We start from the raw sequence: 18348 nt of genomic DNA on the forward strand, positions 1-18348 counted from the left end.
CAATAAATGTCGGTTCAAGGAATTTTTCAGAGATGTATTTGGATGGTCTTTGTCATTATTATGTAAACTTTTATGTAACGTGGAAAGGAATTCAGAAACAGAAAGTTTCATCAAGTGTATCTGGAGATTCTAGGTATCTGTACATCACGTACCTGCATGTTATATAGAAATGCAGATAGGCACACATTCATCAGCAGTGCTGTCTAACCTATTGCCAACTAGGTGTGTTTATAAATTTCAAACAGTCATTTCCAGACAGTTGGAAATCCATTTGCATTCAAAGATATAATTTGCTGACTTTTACATTGTAATTAATAAGTCTTTGGAGCACCTTGGAGCAGTATCCACGCTTCTTCAACAGAAAATTAAAGATTAATGTAGTCAGAAATATAGATGGCTTACACCTCCAAGACCAGCCTGAAGCTTACAGTGTGACTTCTAGAATCACAATGACCTTTTCTACAGATAGTCTGAATTAACAGAAAGAACTGAACAACCAAACTGAATGCTCTTTCTGTTTCATCTGAGACATAGAAACAGAACAAGATGAGTTCGGGTGAAAATGTTTCCTTCTTTAGGGTAGAAAAAATAAAGGGATTTCATCACCTAAAAGACAGTAAATAATTAAGCTATGACAAGAGTTGTAATGCTTGTTTTGATGGCCCCGTCTTTCTGGTCTGATAATTGTCTCCTGTTTCTCCACATGCATAACTCAGCCATCTCTGTTTCACAATGAAGTCCAATCTTTAATTGCCTTAACGCTTTTTGACAGCGCAAGTACATATTAGATGTAGCATTTGTGCTTATGTGTATGACTAATTTATCTGTTGATTAAAGGAAAGATCCACAGCAATTAAACTTAAACCTTGTTTTGTTTTCTTAGTCCTTCTCATGAAAGTTAAACAGTGTTTAAAGGAACCAGTCTCACTTCAGTAAGAGCCCATCTTCATCGTTCCAGTTTCCTGATAATTGCTGATGCACAAGACAAACCAGTCCAACTGTGACAGTGCAGCATATCAGGCTGCCAAGCCATATGACATCATGCATTTATTTAATGCAGTTTGCCAGGCTTTGTTTGCAGTCCTGAGCCCAGGTCAGCATTTTCTCCAGCAAAATACTAGCTGAATCTCATTGTCACAAAACTGATTTTGTAGAAAGACCTCAAAAGTACACATACAGTATGATTTTCTATCTTTTCTCAGTGGATGCCACTAATCCCTTAATCATGAAGGGGCTAATGTAGTTGAGCTCCAACCAAAATGTACTTACAGATGCAAAGGACTGGGCTTTCAGAACATTCAGCATTTTTATCTGCATACTCTGGATCTCAAGCTAGTCTTTGCAATATTTCTACCTGCTGTTCACAGCTCTACACGTAGAATTTTCTGGCTTGCTCATCTGAGTTTAGATCAAGGCTCTGTGGATGCTCAAAGTTCCCTAACAGCTAGTGACCAATTAACTGGCTTCCAAAAAATGTAGTACTACTAATTAAAGACAAAGGAAAATAAATGATAATCAATTTACAGTTATGTTTACATTTTCATGGAATAATAATCTTCCCTGAACAACAAGCGTTAGAGAAACTTGGGTCTTTTTCTTTTTTCCTTTCCAGTATGTCAGTATGTCTCTGAAGTAACAGGGGCAATATTTATATTGCCTTGCCACTCCACCTAAACCAGATGAAACGAGTATTTGCAATTTCCCTTGAGTAGGCAAAGGTTCAGGAAGTGGAGTATATGTCTATTACCACTAGGGACTTTGTGTTTAGAAAGCTGTCACGTAAGCCAAAGATACCATTAGTTTCAAGTATTAAAAGCAGTCTAATGCATGCCCATAGTGTTTGTCATCTATGAAATCTAAATCTCCATGCTTGCAAAATAATACAGGTGCCCTGTTGGTGTATGAATGCAAAACAAAAAAATCAGAGACACTCAAGGAATTCTTTCATGCTTGATGGTGAAGTTTGCTTCATATGCATGATATATCTTCGGAGATTTCATTTCTCAAGACCAAACAAACCCAGCTCTCTCAGTCTCCCCCCATATATCTGATACTCCTATCTCTTAATCATCGTCTTATCTTTCTGCTGGACTTGCTAAAATATGACCATGTCTCTCTGGCTGGGGAGCCCAGAACTGTACACAGAACTGTACACAGATTTGGTATCACCAGTGCTGAGGAGAGGAGAAGAATCATCATTTTCCGTACCTACACATCATGGTCATCCTACTGCTGCCCAGAATACCCTATGCTTTCTTGGCTATGAGGGTGTATTGCTGGCTCAGCTTGGTATCCACAACCAGGCCCTCCAGGTCACTCTCTGCTGAGCAGCTTTCCAACTTGTTGGCCCTGAGCCTGGCCCTGTGCATGGGAGTTATTTCTGCCTGGGTGCAACACTTAGTTACACATCTTCATTATTGGCCTTGGAATCACCCCTTGGGGCATTCCACTGGGGACTGACCCCCCTCTACTGGACTTTGTGCTTCTGGTCACAACTGTTTGAGCCTGCAATTAGTTCAGCCGGTTTTCTGTCCGCCTCACTGCGCACTTGTCAAGCCCAGACTTTGTCAGCTTGTATGTGAAGATGTTATGGGGGGCAGTATCAAAAACCTTCCTGAAGTCAAGATAAACAATATCCCCTGCTTTCTCCTTGTTCTCTGAGCCAGTCTTCTTATCTTAGAAGGCTATCAGGCTGATCAGGTGTGGTTTTTCCTACCCAAATCCATGTTGACTTGAAGAACATGATTCCCAGTCACGTTCTTGTGGTTTCTGGGATTAATTGCTCCAACGCTTTTCCAGACAGTGAGGTAAGGCAGACTGATCTGTAGTTCCCTGGATCTTCTGTCTTGTCCTTCTTGAAGATAGTGGTCACATTTGGTTTCTTCCGGTGCTCAGGAACCTCCCCCATTGCAACAGCCATTCAGTGTTTGTCAAGAATGGTCTTGCCATGACAGCAGCCAGCTCTCTCAGCATTCAGGGGTGCATCCCACCAAGGTCCTTAGACTCATATGTGTCCAATTTGTTTAAATGTTTCCTAACCTGATCATTCTCTCCCAAGGGTAAGTCTTCCTGGCTCCAAAGTTTCCCATGATTTTTAGGGACCTGGGGTTGCTGAAGACAAGTGTGCCCAGTAAAGGCCAAGACTCAGATGGCAGCACTACCTTGGTCTTTTCCATGTTAAGATAGCTGTTCCTCTGCACAGCAAGAGAAAAAGAAATAGTCGCACCAGGTGCATATCCTGTTTTACCTGACAGGATGAAACTATTCACTTTTCCCTGCCATTGTTTTGCCCTAAAATTTTTTATTCACAAGGTGTATTGAAACATACTGTTTTTCATTGCGCAGCCGTTAGTGCTGTTCTCTTACTGATCATAAAAGCTGATTCCACTGGGATGCAAACTTCTTTCAGAAGTGTTGATACCAAATTTCTATGGCAGAATTTTCAAATGGCCTTTGGAAAGGGGAGGTAGGCAGCACAGGAGTAAGAGGCTCTTGAGAACAGGAACTGTGTTCAGTCGCATCTTAGAGACGTGACATGTTCATGCTGAACTTGGGAACAGAACTTCAAAACCATGCAAATACTTTTAGGCTTAGTATTTGTGTCCTCTTCTGACCCTGACTGCTTGGCAAGACCCGGGCGGCTATGCTACAATGGTTGGCTCAGATCACTAGAGGGCACTTGTGTAGTTCTTAGAGGACAAGACAAAATATTTCAGGATCTGCCAGCTCCCAAGTTACTCGTGTTCTTTGGAGAATATTTTCTGTGAGTCCAGCAACCCATGCACTGCTTTCTACCCTTATTTTTGCGGCGTTTACATACATAGTTCCCAGCTTCTTCTCTTATAGTGAGCTCTGACTTAGAGGACAACAGAGAAGGCTATATCTGCCCTGCCTTTATGCCTCAGTGCAAGAATTTGAGGCAGTTTCATACCCATATGCAACTTCTACAGGCACAGCCAATGTTTATCTAAGAGGTGCACACATATCCCTCTGTTGCAGTTCATTCTAACCACATTTTGAATACTGGTTTCTGCAAAGCAAATAGCCATTCTGTTTCTCTTCACCAGATCAACCACAAATACCCAGAGAGACGGCTACTGGTAGCAGAGTCTTGCGGAGCTCTAGCACCTTACCTTCCAGTAAGTATTAATAATGACTCTTAACACTTTTCATGAAACCAATGATAAAATCTGTTGCTTGACATAAACATGTTACCTTCTCTAATATAGCCAAGGGTGGATGTTACGTGTAGACAGTCACGTTATCTTCTACTTTGTCACACATAGGAGGTTCAATAAAGAGGATATCTATTATTATAGGTGAAAGGAGGTCAGTGTAGCTATAACATGTCTTAACAACCAGTGTAGCCTGATAAAATTGTCTTTGTTTCAGAAAACATGAAGTAAAGGTAGTTAAGATCAATTAGGTAAATCACTGAAAAAATGACACCCAGTAACAGAGTTCTTTGGACACTGTAATGTTTGACATGAAGAATGCTGCTATTCAAAAGAGGCAGCAAAATTAGGTCAGTGGCCAACTAGAATTTGAAGCTTCAGACAAAGATGAAAATAATCAAAATTAAAAACCTGCTTTTCCAATTTAGCAATGAAGTGATTAAAGATTCTGTTTTAAGTACTGTTCCAAATCTAGGCCTACAGTAGTATTTTGCTGTCAGTTATTTCTGGTACGTGCTTCCATATGAGTTAAAGGACTCCAGTTCTGTGCTTAGTAGGACAAAAGGCTCTATAATGAGGCTACTGAAACTTTATTTTCATTCATCTGCTATCTTGGCAGCTGAATGCATAGTAATCAAAAGTGGATCCATAGTTGGAGGAAGGGATTGTTGTTTGCGAGCACTAATAGAAGGGCAAATTATTTATAGAAATTGATGTGAACCAACATATCTTGTTTCACTGGATTTAACAAGAATTTTTCTTCTTTACAAACAGAAGGAAATTCGTAGTTCATTAGTACTTTCCATGCTGCAACAAATGCTAATGGAAGATAAGGCAGATCTGGTACGAGAAGCTGTGATCAAAAGCCTTGGCATCATTATGGGGTATATTGACGATCCAGACAAATATCAACAGGTACAGTTTGAGTTGGGTTCTGTGTGGTTCTGTGTCTATGAAATGTGTTCTATATTTATCTCTGGAGTAGTAAACACATAATTTTCAATATTTTTATTAAACAGTTCTTGATACTTTTAAATGTTCATGTTTGATATGAATGCTGATTTTTATTGTATCACTGAGACTGAAAAGAAAGCATATACTTACAAGTGTCATTAGAACCTTGAGTGTAAGCTTCATACAGAAGCTTCTTTAATAATTCATAAATCACTTTCAAGAATATAACACTTCATTGCCCACCTGATACTATTAGCCAATTTGAAATCATCATTTGCTAACAAAGATTGATCTACTGCAACAAAGCCTACTTGTAGTTGTTATTAATGCTGGCTAATAATACTTCAAGTTCTTTAAAGCGAAGAATTTCTCTTCCTGTCATGAGTTTTTGAAGGTGGAGTGGTCAAATGTGTTTGTATTAATTCTGATAACTTGACGGTAAAAAAATGCTAGCAAGGTTGTTGGACTACGTGTTGTTTACCTTTGCAGATGAAGTGGGAATGTATGTTGAGAGGCCTCAATATACTACTTTGGTTTACTTTTTATTAGTGTAAAAGTTTTACAATAGGTGATTTTTTTCTAGTCTGTGCATGTTTTGTGTATCTATCTTCAGCATAAATTGTAGGAAAAGTCATTATATTCTTAATATTTTTTTTTTTTTGCCAGGGGTTTGAACTGCTGCTTTCGGCTTTAGGAGACCCTTCAGAACGCGTAGTTAGTGCAACACATCAGGTATTTTTACCTGCATATGCTGCCTGGACAACAGAGCTGGGAAATTTACAGTTCCATCTTATACCTACACTGCTTAATAAAATTGAAAAACTGCTCAGGGTATGTTTTCAGCTGTTTCTGCATTGGAGAGCTTTCTTTTTATCTTTGTTATGTACACTGACTTTTAAAAAATTTAAGTAAATGCTACTTATGTTAGCAATTTTCTGGAGTTTTTTTTTTTTTGTAACTCTTAACATTTATTTGTGCTTCAAAATGGGAAGAAAACAAACAAAAAAGAACAAACAAAACAGATGCTTCTTTAACATTTTGTTTTATAGCCCAATAATCAGTGTGCATTTCAGAAAAAGCTTACTTGAGTCTGTGACCAGATGGCGTGTGTTTTTCTGAATACATTTGTCCTGTATTTACATTGTTTTTAAGAGTCACACAGTGTAGCTTTTAATAAAGTGCAGTATTTATTGCACACCAGAAAAAGGATGATTGAATGGTTTAATTACGTGGTTTGCAGTTTTGAGTCTGTTTGTCTGCACAGTTGGCTGGGGTAGATACCTGGAGAGTTCTGGAAAATAGGATATTTCATACAATTTAACATTCTTAACCAAGCTGCCTATTTTAAGGGTACAGGTAACTAGTTTATTCAATTTTTAGATGCACTGGTCCTCAAGACGAAAGAGTCCTATTTTTCAAAATGTGCTGAAAAACGTTCTTTCAGAATATTGGTATGTTCAATGATGTGAACCACTAAATGCCAAAGGCTATGTAGCTTAATTCTTTTGAGAAGTACCCTAAGGGCGAGAAGGGTGTTTGGATGGTGACACAAAGTACACTTGTGGTCAGAATATATTACTATATAATTAGCATTTCTATGTAGAAGTTCATCACAAGTGCATTCAACCTGAAAACTTTAAATGTCCTGTCTGTTTCAGGAAGGAGAACATGGCTTGGATGAACATAAGCTCCACATGTATCTGTCTGCTTTGCAGTCACTGATTCCTTCATTGTTTGCATTGGTGCTACAGAATGCACCTTTCGCAAGCAAGGCTAAACTTCAGGGAGAAGTACCACAGATAGAAGGTAAATGATTAATTTCTGATAAGTGGAATTTTGGGAAACGTAAGTATAATTCAGTGACAAATCTCAAATCAGTGGTAAATGCAAAGAAGAAATGTCAGAAATAGTGCGTAGTCCACATTTACATGGAATTCTCAAATACTTAGGGTTAGTAAAAAACATAAGCTGCAGAATTTATGCATAAACTTTAATGTGTTTTTTTTTAATAACATGCTATCTATAAAATAATCTAAGTTCCTGTCCCCAAACCTTTTTTCTACTCTACCTATTTTTGTTGTATTTTCAGATGTAGCAAGAACAGAGGAAGAAGTTCAGGGAACCTCTGTCGTGTTATGAACTTCCTTTAATGTGACTGAGTTGATGGAGTGAATTATTGTTCTTTTAAAAGCTAGATTCCAACATAGGAAGATTTGTCATGACTTTTTTTGTTCTGTTTTTTCCCTTTTTGGGAAAAAGTCTTTCTACTTCCTTCCCTCATCCCCCCACTCCTACTCTATTGCTATGAAATAAGTCAATGATAGAAAAAACCCGTCTCAGCTATTTAACTAATTACAAACATCAGTTTATTGATACAGAAGAAATTTGTAAGACGTGAATATGTACAAAATGATTGCCAGTAGAAGAAAGGAGAACTAAATTATATCTCTTAAGATTTTTTGCTAAAATTTCTTTAGTTACTTAGCAGTGTTCCTTAGTGTAGGTTATAGGCAAAATAGCTTCTCTGTGCCTAGTGATGTCATTTTATGTAATTCTGTGACAATCTTGCAGTAAAATACTTCATTGTTCTAATACAAAACGTGAATTGGGGGGGAAGGAGGGAAGGAAATAAGGTTTTGCCTTCTGATTTGCCCTGTATGTTTTTTTACATTTGGGTTTCCCTTAGCAAATCCTTAAGCAATGTTTCCTTTTTCCAGTCTTTCCTATGCTTGAGCCACTTGATTATTGCCAAAAATAGTTTTCTTTATTTCATCTCAGAGTATTTCTCTCTACTTTTCAAAAGAAACTTTTGAGGAAGCAAAACAACCCTTAATTGGACTTCTTAAAGGTTTCCGAATAACTGTTTTCCACAAATAGCCAATAATAGTTCAAGAAAGCTGTCATCAGATTCAGTGAATTCTTACAAATAAAAGATTTTACCAAGAGGGAAAAATACAGCCTAGTTCAGGAGCTTCACCGTCTCTTATGTGTCTATGTAATTACCTTGGCAGACTGAATGGCCTATTAGTGAAGTTACACTTAGATCAGCACTCCCAGCCTATAGAATGTTTTCTTCTATTGTGAATATTTTTTAAAGATTTTACTGGCAATACCTGCTACATGCTGTTAATGGTGCTATATGTCAAGATTCAAAGAATAGGTAACAACTTTACATTTAAAAGGGAATTTGGAAAGGAGCAAGTGGTATGTTATGTGTATTAACATAAAAATGTTAGACATGCCACAGTAAAGCTCTGCCAGCTGACCTGAGTCATTTGAAGATGAGTACATTTTCCCTGAGTTGCTAGTGCTTAAATAAGGAATTCAAAAATTTCAGGCTTCAACATAGTCAGAGAGTTGCTTCCTCCACATAAGTGGAAGAAAAAATCTCACGTACTTTTCACTAATCCAGTAGCGCTGCTAGAATGGCAAGTTTGTTTTCTTGAATTCTACAATAGGAAAGGTTACGTACTTCTCACTTCATTGTTGAATAAGTTTAAGTATACTTGGCATAAATTGAGAGAAATAGAAGAAACGTTGGTGGAGCAGACCTTCTGCCCCATATATTTTAATGGTTTAGAATTTTTGGAGGTCTTGCTTTTTCTTTGTAAATTCCTCTCTTCTGATGATTCAAATACTTGATGCTGCCCACACACTACCCCATCTCCTCAAAAATTACTTGAAGTATAAAGGATGGAGCAGTCTGATGATTAAAGCTTAGCAGAAGAAGTCAAGAGACCTTGTCTTGTAGTCATTCTACAATAAATCTGCAGTGTGGTCTCTGGAATCACCCGCAATCTTCGCGTTTTCTTTTCTTAAGTGAGGGTTATGTAATCTCTTTAGAGTTATATTTAACTCACTGATTTTTAAAACGTAACTTGATAAACAGACATTACTAAAGAGTTTCAGACTTCCTTGTCTATCTTTATTGAGATGACCGCCAAGGTATTTTCATCTTATTTTGTTCATGGTTGCTTGTTCTCTGCTGTTACAGTCACTAGATTTCCCCGACCTGCATCACCTCTTCAGGATGTGGCCATCATCATTGGAAGCCGCGAACAATTGGCGGTGCTGTTGCAACTTTACGACTACCAGCTAGAACACGAGGGTACCACTGGCTGGGAGACTCTGCTATGGGTAGTAAATCAACTGTGAGTTCATTTCCACCTTACAATTCCTAAAAACGGTCAAAATTTATAGTTCTTCAGCATGGTTTTGTTTAGCGGTACAAAACATAAAGGTTTCAAGTATGATTGTGTTTAAGAGTTATTAATTTTTAAAGAGAAAAGGATAGATTTTTTTTATTGCATTCTGGATTATCTTTGATTTTAGTCAGAAGATTCAGCAACTAACAGAATGCACTTTTCTGACATTTAAACCCTTGCTTTCTTCAATGGTTAGGAATTGTACAGAACGTGTAGATAATTTTATTAGAACCAGTAGCACTTAATATGTGTATTTATTAGCATAAACAGTAAGTCTATACAAATATAACTGGAGAGAAGCAAAATATCAAAGTGGTGTCTAATATTCTTTTCTTCCTGATTTTTAGGCTACCACAGCTTATAGAAATAGTTGGCAAGATCAATGTAGCATCAACTGCATGTGTCCATGAGTTCTCTAGATTTTTCTGGAGACTTTGTAGGACATTTGGGAAAATTTTTACAAACACTAAGGTAAGAAAGTACCTTGAAATACTCTGCCAAAAAAGTACCTTGATAATATATACTGTCCATATTTACAGTATGTTTGAGTACCCATGTTTTATGTGACATTTGTATGCCCCACTGATGCTTTTCTCTAAGTACTTTTAAGCCTGATATTTTTTAAACCGTCTTTTGCATCCTTTTGTTTTACGTTTTTTAGCCAATGAGCATTTCAGAATGACCTTTTCATCTTGCCTAATGTGCAAGGGTTTTTTTACTGGGTTCTTCAGACTTGTTTTGTGAGTGGCATACAGAGTGGGAGAGATCATTCCAATTCTAGCGATTTCACAATTTTCTTTCTTCAGAACAGCATACTGTCCATTGCTTGTGGCACTTATAAATACTCCGTCCTGTACTTGATCAGTAATTTAAAATGCATATTCTCTGCTGAAAATAGTTTCTACAGGTTTTATCTAAATGTTTTTTATCAAGGAAGTATGTAATTTTTTTCTCAATATAATAACTTATGAATATTTATTCAGGATATTCATTAAAAATATTTTAAAGGGAAATGCTAAAATACTAGATTATCTAAAGGTAAAATTAAAAAACTAGTTAGCATTCCGTGCGAACCTACAATATGCAGATTCCATAGGGAAAGTTAAAATCACTCTGGTCTTCAAAAAGTCCCCTCTGTAAGTTATTTCTGCAATTCTTGCTTACATAAAAGTGTTTCAGTATTGTTGACCACAGCTATATTTTGGAAGAGAGCACTTCATGGACAACAAGGAAATAAACACACACGCAAAAATTATTCCTTTATTTATTTCTTTTACATATAGCTAGGTAGAACCATAAACCCTAAGGCCCAGTTAAGCAAAGTGACAAGAGACTTCAGCTCTTAACAGCAAGAGTGCTAAATCCTGCTACCTCAAAGGTAGCTACTGAGTGGGTACTCAGTAGAAATTTTTATTCTCTTTATGTCATACTTCAAATTGTGGCAAAAGGCTATGCTTATTAAAGGTTTTATTTTTTCTTTCTGTGTCTTCAAAATGTCCTTTTCTGGATTTGTTGTCTTAATTTTTTGAAAGTTAATTGACGCTACCAACAGGTTTTCTAATGTGCGTTTCATAATCCTTTATGTAGGTAAAACCACAATTCCAAGAAATCTTAAGACTGTCTGAGGAAAACATAGGTGAGTAATGTTTTATTCAAACGAATAAAAATTGATCTTAGCAGCAGCTGGAAAAAAATTGTTACTCTCCTGTTCAAATAACCACAGTTCTCAAATTTTTCATCTTTCTGAAATGTTGAAAATCTCATCTTAATCTGAACAAAACACGCAAGTTGTACACTGTGTGTGTGTAAATTGGAAATAAAATCTCAAATCCAAATACCAGCAGAGCATTATTTTAGCGTGTATATGTATATACATTCTTCATGTATATATAAAGATGAAAATATATATATGCACACACTCTTACAATGCAAAAATATTTTACTTTATATATGTACATATGAAAACTAAATTCTTCACTATGTTCCATTAGATTCCACAGCAGGCAACGGAGTGCTAACAAAAGCCACAGTTCCCATCTATGCAACAGGGGTCCTTACATGCTATATTCAGGTACATTTGGTTTTCTGTTTCTTTGTTAAATTTCACATAACGTTATACATTTATTCTCCCAGACAAAAACAGAATATATATTAAAAAACACACCACTTTCTCTGAAAACTTCTAATGCTCTTATGCTTTGAAGATAATAGACAAGTAGGCAGCTGTAGGTGCATTTTAAAAAGTTTCCTGGGTAGGTCTGCTACATTTAGGCAGTAGTCACCAGTGTTAAAACCTGAATTCACTAAATCTTAGTGTCTAACTCTTAGACATTGGCAACTGTGATGTGCCTTTATCAAAAATATTTGTGATGTTCAATAAATGTGTTCTTGGCTATTTAGCTGTGTCCCTTGCAAGCCATAATTTTGCAACAGTCTCTGAAATAAATAAGCAGGTAAATAGCTATTCTGAGCACAGTTGGAGTCATAAAATTTTAGTGTTACCTAGTACTAAAATAAACACTCCATAAATAATACTCCCTAATCCTGCACTAAGCAGAAGCTATGGACTGGCACATACGTGGCGTGCAAGAAAATGGGGCTTACAAAACCCTACATCATCTCACAGATGAACTTAAATTTCTCACAGTGGGCTGTAAGCAATCAGAAACTGTCAGGAGCCATGAAAGTGCTCGAGTAATTGGCTTTAAGTTTCTTTAGTAAAACTCTTAGAGGAATTTGTGCAGGAGCATGTGCTTAGTTGATAAAATAGAAGAATACAGTCTTGTGTGTACTTTGAAAGGTTCATGTTCTAAAAGGACATTTTTGAAATTCATAAGAAGATTATTAAATGCTAAATCTAATTTTCTCTCTCTCTTTCATAGTTTGTCTTTTTTGTAGCTGTAGGTCATCACAACGACAGCAGTTCTACTACATTTAATGTTGTATTTCTTTAGGAAGAAGACCGCAAGCTGTTAGTTGGCTTTTTGGAAGATGTCATGACCATGCTTTCACTGTCACATGCTCCTCTTGATAGCCTGAAAGCTTCCTTTGTGGAACTGGGGTAAAAAATATACATTGGATTTGACTGGAACTGAATGCATTAGAAGCTTTTATTAAGAGCTCCCAATCTGGCTGTAATTTTATTAACAGCGATGCTTCAGATGAATGAAGAGCATCCTTATGTTTTTCCTTGGTGTTTCACAAAATGTAAACATTTTATCTCAAAAATTAAAAATGTAGTGATAAAACAACAAAAAAAAAAGCTTAAAAAAGAAACACCAAACCCGCTCACACACATAGGAAAAAAAAGCAAGCTACAGAAATGTTATTAAGATAAAATAGGAATTCATTTAGTATTTTCCATATTATTACAGTATGTTCTACGTATGTGTTTGCATTCAGTTCAATGTTGTAATATACTGAAAATTATATTCTTAAGGTGTTTTTTTAAATGAACTTGAAAATACGACCTGTTTTCTAGACAGCAAATGTGGCGTGTTCTTTGGAATGGAGCAAATGTATCCTTCATAAAGGATAAGAGTTGGAGGTTTAGACTAGTTGAGCAATAGATTCTTGAGACAGTTTTTTGTAAGCAAAGAACCTGCAGGGTTTGGGGATATTTTTTGTCCTGTTCTTTTGATTGCCCAACTGTTACCTTGTAGTGCAAACCCAGCTTATCACGAGTTGCTGTTAACTGTCTTATGGTATGGAGTTGTCCATACTTCTGCTCTTGTTCGATGCACAGCTGCTAGAATGTTTGAGGTAAGTGATACCCAAAGTTTTTTAGATCACTTATTTGAAACCTTAGTGTATATATAAAAATAGTGATTCAGATAAAACTGATACATGCCTAAAAATTACACATTGCTTCAATAAGCTGTGTACTATGTGATGGAGCAGGAAGTTGTACAGTTGTTTCTGTATCTGTTCTTTATTCAACAGCACATCTTTCATTAAGCAATTTGTCATTAGCCACTTTCAAAATGTTTCTGTAGTAACCGTGTATGTGTTCTTTGATCTGCTACTGACTTGTTTTTTGCATTTTGATTATTGCATGCTGAAAAACATTTTCTGATTATGAAAATGCATTTCATTGCAAAATTGTGTTCAAACCAGAATTAAATACATTGTCAAATGTGTTTGCTTAGGTCTGTATGTAAATATAAGCAAGCATCTCTCTCCAAGTTGTAACATTTGCTTTTGCTATTTAACATGTCATCAGTAGCCTAATTCACAAGTTAATGGTTTTCAATCCCTTTTTCTGTATACAAACAGTCCACCTGCATTGTAGTTCAAACTAGTTTCCATTGGTGCCAAATATGGTAGTATAAACATAAATGATTCTAATTTTTACAAAAAATACATAATTGGCTAAATATAGAATTCCTTAATTTACTAGATTGACAACTTCATCTTTTTCTTCTGAACAGATTTTTAGATGTTAACATAGACTGTTGCCTTTAGTTAATAAGTATGATTTTATTTCTACATCATGCCTTTGTTTTATCAAGTTTTAATTAAAAAAGGCATATACAGAAACACTGGAACATATTCTACTTGCTGAACAAAGAGAATATCTTTTTTTTCATTCCTTTCATTCCTTTTCCTTTTGTTTGGGATTCTGTTAAGTTTGATTCATTGTATAGCTTTGCTATAGACCTCTAGCTGAATCTGCCATCTTGTAGCTATTTGCAAACACAAATCACAAAAAGAAAGAGCAATTAGTATAACCAAAATCATTAGTTTTCTCTACTGCAATTTTGCAAGTCATTGCAGATAAAGCACTAAACAACGACAAGACCTATTGTTTGACTTCGCTTGAAAATATCCAACTTCATATTTGCTCATTTTTCCCTGTAAAAAGGAGATGGCAATTTTTGGTCAATGCATGAAAGACTTCAGTTAATACAGGCCGTTGTCTTAGTTGCAGTTTTTTCTACTCTGACTGCATATTGGTTATTTTTGGGTAGTTCTGCATGCTGCTTGACTGCTTGTTTCCTAATATATTTCAGTTTTTACTAATGCAGAGGCAATTTGATTGAGGACACTTTTCTCAACTGATAGATTTTAATAATGCTGCCACTTAGTAGCCACAGCTTACATATTTATACATGGCAATGTAAGTCAGCTCTGTAAAGAGATGGATAGTTGGTTTTACTTTTGAAGATTCCTTCATTCAAGGAATTTCTGACGTCTCAGAGGTGGTTCACTGGCAAAGCCCAGCAATTCTCTGATAAGGTAGATAATAATGACTAGATAGTACGACAGAAGAGCGCATCACCAGCAGGACAGCTATATGTGTACTATAAATATTCTGACCAGTGCAGTGGTCTGCAGCAGCACAGAGACCGCTGTCATTTATGCCTGCAAAATCACATTACCAAACCCTTATAGTCTGTTGTGGCCAAGAAGGACACAGAGGTCTGTGTCTCTGCTCGCCTTTGGGGACAGGAAACTTTGTGCTACAATTTCTAAGGTGTAGTATGTCTGAAGTAATGAACACACATTGTTCCGTAGGAATTAAAAGAGGTTTAAAAATTTGTGTTGTCTGTCTCACTGTAGCCTTACGTGCTGCTATGTGGCTTTGCCCATCCAGCTGTTTCTTTTGCTCCTGTGTGTGAATGTTTTCTGTCAGTAGTTTCCCATTTAAATGTTGATGCAAACAGATTTGACTGTGCTGGTTTGAACAAGTGTGTAGTTGAGTTATAAACTTTGTTGGTCTGTTTAGGTGCAAGGTTAGGAACATATGTCCAGAATGACACTTGAATTATGAAGCATGTTTTGTTTTCTGTAAGACAATGATGCTGTTTGCCATGCTTTACCATAATTAGAAGTGCAGCAGGTCATATAATCATGGAACTGAGATCATTCTAAAATGTTTGCTAATTACAAAGCGCTACATTACCTCCAGATTTTTCTCAAAATTAAGATTAGTAAAGAAAAAAGTAAAGCACCTATTTGTTCAAAATTGAAAACAGTAAGCATTGTATAGCTTAACTGTATGAGAGGAAGGTCACCATGGCTGAACAGTGAGCTATGTCGTTAACATCAGTTTGAAGAGTACCACTAAAGCTGAATACAGCAGCACTTTTTAAGTTGCTGCCACTCTAACTAATCATGAAAAGCATTAGTATTAAAATGTAGTAGTTTGCTAGTGCACTCCTAGTACTATGTGAATTATGAGTATAGGAAGTTGCAGCTTTCCACCCTGGGTGTTTTGCAGCAATAATGCTTACGCAGTTTAACAATTCTCTCCCGTGCTTCCTTCTCCAGTTATTATCTGTAATCACAATATGTTCACAGCATGTGTACACACATGCACGCACATGCACAAATATTGCTTAACAAAAATCACACCTTTGTGTAGAAGGCTTCTGCAAAGTCAGGTTCCTTCCAGTCTTTAATAATTGACTTCATGTTTTAAATTCAGAGTCAGTAAAACCGGAATGCTCAATCAAATAGCAGAAGGTAAAATTCTCTAATTAGAGAGTGTAAATAGTTTTTTGCCTGATTTTAGCACTGCATGATACACTACCAGGTACTGCTTTCCCCATGGCACATGTGGATCTTACGTGACACTTCCGGAGAAAAAGCAGATAATTTACTTTGTGTTCATGCTGGAATGTGGGTAATTAGAATATAGCTAAATATTGAGAACGTACTTCAAATTTCTCTCAGAAACTACTCACCAAACCCATTATGCCTATCCCCTAAAACCAGCAAATACATGCAGACTTTCTTATACAACGTGCAGGATGAAAATATCAAGGCTTTTCCTTTTTTACTAATGCAGATAAAAACAAATGAGCAAAACAAAACGGAACTGTTCACTGAGGAGGAAAGTTTAGAATCTGACATTTTCTAAAAATTAGGCCATCTTGTATGTAGAAAACATGTAGAGGGCATCTGCTACACATACACATACTTCACAAGTATATACAAATACGTATATATTTGCTACGTAAGTAATGTTAAAAAAATCACTTAGGCACTTCTAAGTGTAAACAATTTAAACATTTATGGATAATGACATAAATTTCACTGTGATCTCAGTTTTTAATATGTGGGATGTATTGCAACATATTTTTTAGTCCTCAAAAAGACTTGGTGAAATACATTTCATGGTTAAATCAAGGATTATTATCCATTTTCTACCTGCATAGACCAGCAAGTATAACTTGGGTTGTTTCACATACAGACTGATTAGAAGGCTGTTAAATCTAAAATAAATAATGACTGTGGAAAGCTTAGTGGCCTCTGGGAAGATGCTGTTTGTCACCTTGGTAGAAGTCTGAGAGGTGTCATTCAGTGCTGGAAAACCACGTGCATTTGGCCTAACTAAAGAAATCTTACTTTGCATTTGACAGTCACATACTATAAGAAACACCATTCCCTTGAGGTAGAGCACTGTTTAGATTAGACGGTCAAATTGGCATCATTTTAGTGTTTTACAAGATTTGAATGATAATGCATAAATTACTTCCTAAACTTTCTAAAGTTTGAGTTTTAAAATAGCTGAAAATAGAGAAAACTACATTGTGTCATGGAATTTGTCAGGTTTGTGCTGATCGCCAGACCACTTCAGCTTTCTTCGTGCCTTTGCATTTATGAAGCACTAGTGTAGCAGTATTTGCTTAGCTTCTAATTTTGGTTTGCTTTTTGTGTTTTTTTCTTTCTCTCTCTTGGTTGTGCCGTTCTTCTTCCCATGATACTGTGCTCGCTATTTCCGTGCATCACCTGTGATAACCCCCCTGCTCCGACCATTCAGCTGTTGGTGAAGGGGGTACATGAAACTCTGGTAGCTCAGAGAGTTGTTCCTGCTCTCATTACTCTCTCCAGTGACCCTGAAATGTAAGTTTCCTGCCTGTCTTATATATCTAGCATCCCTCTTAATCGGAAGAAATAACCATCAGTTCTGTTTGTTATTCTAGCTGAGAGAAAAAAAAAGGTATTACTTTTGAACAAATGTAACTTTAAAATCACCTATCTGTAAATAGAAAGAAATGGAACACCTGGAACTAAACAGAATAAAATCGCAGAATACATTTTAAGTAGAAAACTAAATTGATGTCTTTTTTGATTTTTATATTAAATCATAATTTCAGTTTTGACACTTGCTTAAATCATTTCTAGTAGAAAGCTGCATATTAATGTGCTCTTTAATGTTACCAGCTTTACTATTGCAAAATTAAGTATCATATGCAATATTGAAATGTGAAACAGTCTTGGCAGTACCTAATTTCTGGTAGACAACCATAGTACTTCAATTCCTGGAGTACATGTAATATAATACTCTGATGTGATATTTCTTTCAAGCTAAGGAGGGATGCTTTGCTAATCTTACTAACAGGTTTGTTATCAATAAATGCTAGAGCATGAATAGTGTCTTAATCAGTTTAATATATTGTGTGGGTGACTAAAACAAGATAAACCCCAAGAGTCTGCCTGCCCATCCTCAGTCACAGCTAACCCAGTTCTCCTTCCAGTTTACCAAACCATTTTTTATTGCATGTTGACTGGTTTACAGCTGACTCTTCGAGGCATGAGTGAAGCATTAGTTGACAAGCGGGTTGCTCCGGCCCTTGTAACCTTGTCCAGTGATCCTGAATTGTGAGTTTCAGATTGAGACCTTGAGTTAATCCTGTCTGTCTTTTCTCCTGGTCTGCTTTTTTTGTTTTGTCATTGCTAGAAACTAACGTAACTTAAAGTACTAATTTTTTAGTTTTGCTCTATTTTTAATTATTTATATTCTTAATGTTGAATAGATCTTAAAGACGCCATTTTTCTCTTGTAGCTCAGTGAGGATTGCAACAATTCCTGCTTTTGGGACCATCATGGAAACTGTTACTCAAAGAGAGGTAAGAGTCCTATTGTCAGACTTGGTTTGATAAATCCAATAACTTACTATTAATGAACTTGGAGAAGAAAGGAAAAAAAAACTTCTAAATTATTTCTTCATTGGTAGTTTTCTCTCTTAAAATGCTTCCCAGTTTTTCTGTAGTCATTTTTGTTTG

General features: G+C 36.3%; 1 protein-coding gene across 2 annotated transcripts in view; it reads left to right on the plus strand.

The window, feature by feature from the left end:
* RELCH (RAB11 binding and LisH domain, coiled-coil and HEAT repeat containing) overlaps positions 1–18348 on the plus strand; it is a 74239-nt gene that overhangs the window by 46711 nt on the left and 9180 nt on the right. Inside the window, exons 13-24 of one of the 2 annotated variants that reach the window (XM_040547952.1) lie at positions 4068–4139; positions 4950–5090; positions 5796–5960; positions 6788–6935; positions 9124–9280; positions 9682–9805; positions 10922–10970; positions 11326–11405; positions 12289–12395; positions 12997–13096; positions 17103–17185; positions 18129–18192. In XM_040547952.1, coding sequence (XP_040403886.1) covers positions 4068–4139; positions 4950–5090; positions 5796–5960; positions 6788–6935; positions 9124–9280; positions 9682–9805; positions 10922–10970; positions 11326–11405; positions 12289–12395; positions 12997–13096; positions 17103–17185; positions 18129–18192 — 1290 coding nt within the window. Of the gene's footprint in view, positions 1–4067; positions 4140–4949; positions 5091–5795; positions 5961–6787; positions 6936–9123; positions 9281–9681; positions 9806–10921; positions 10971–11325; positions 11406–12288; positions 12396–12996; positions 13097–17102; positions 17186–17861; positions 17945–18128; positions 18193–18348 lie in introns of both variants that reach the window. The other variant, XM_040547953.1, reaches the window with a different exon arrangement.

This window comes from Cygnus olor, chromosome 2 (genome assembly GCF_009769625.2).
Source record: "Cygnus olor isolate bCygOlo1 chromosome 2, bCygOlo1.pri.v2, whole genome shotgun sequence".
Taxonomy (NCBI): Eukaryota; Metazoa; Chordata; class Aves; order Anseriformes; family Anatidae; genus Cygnus; species Cygnus olor.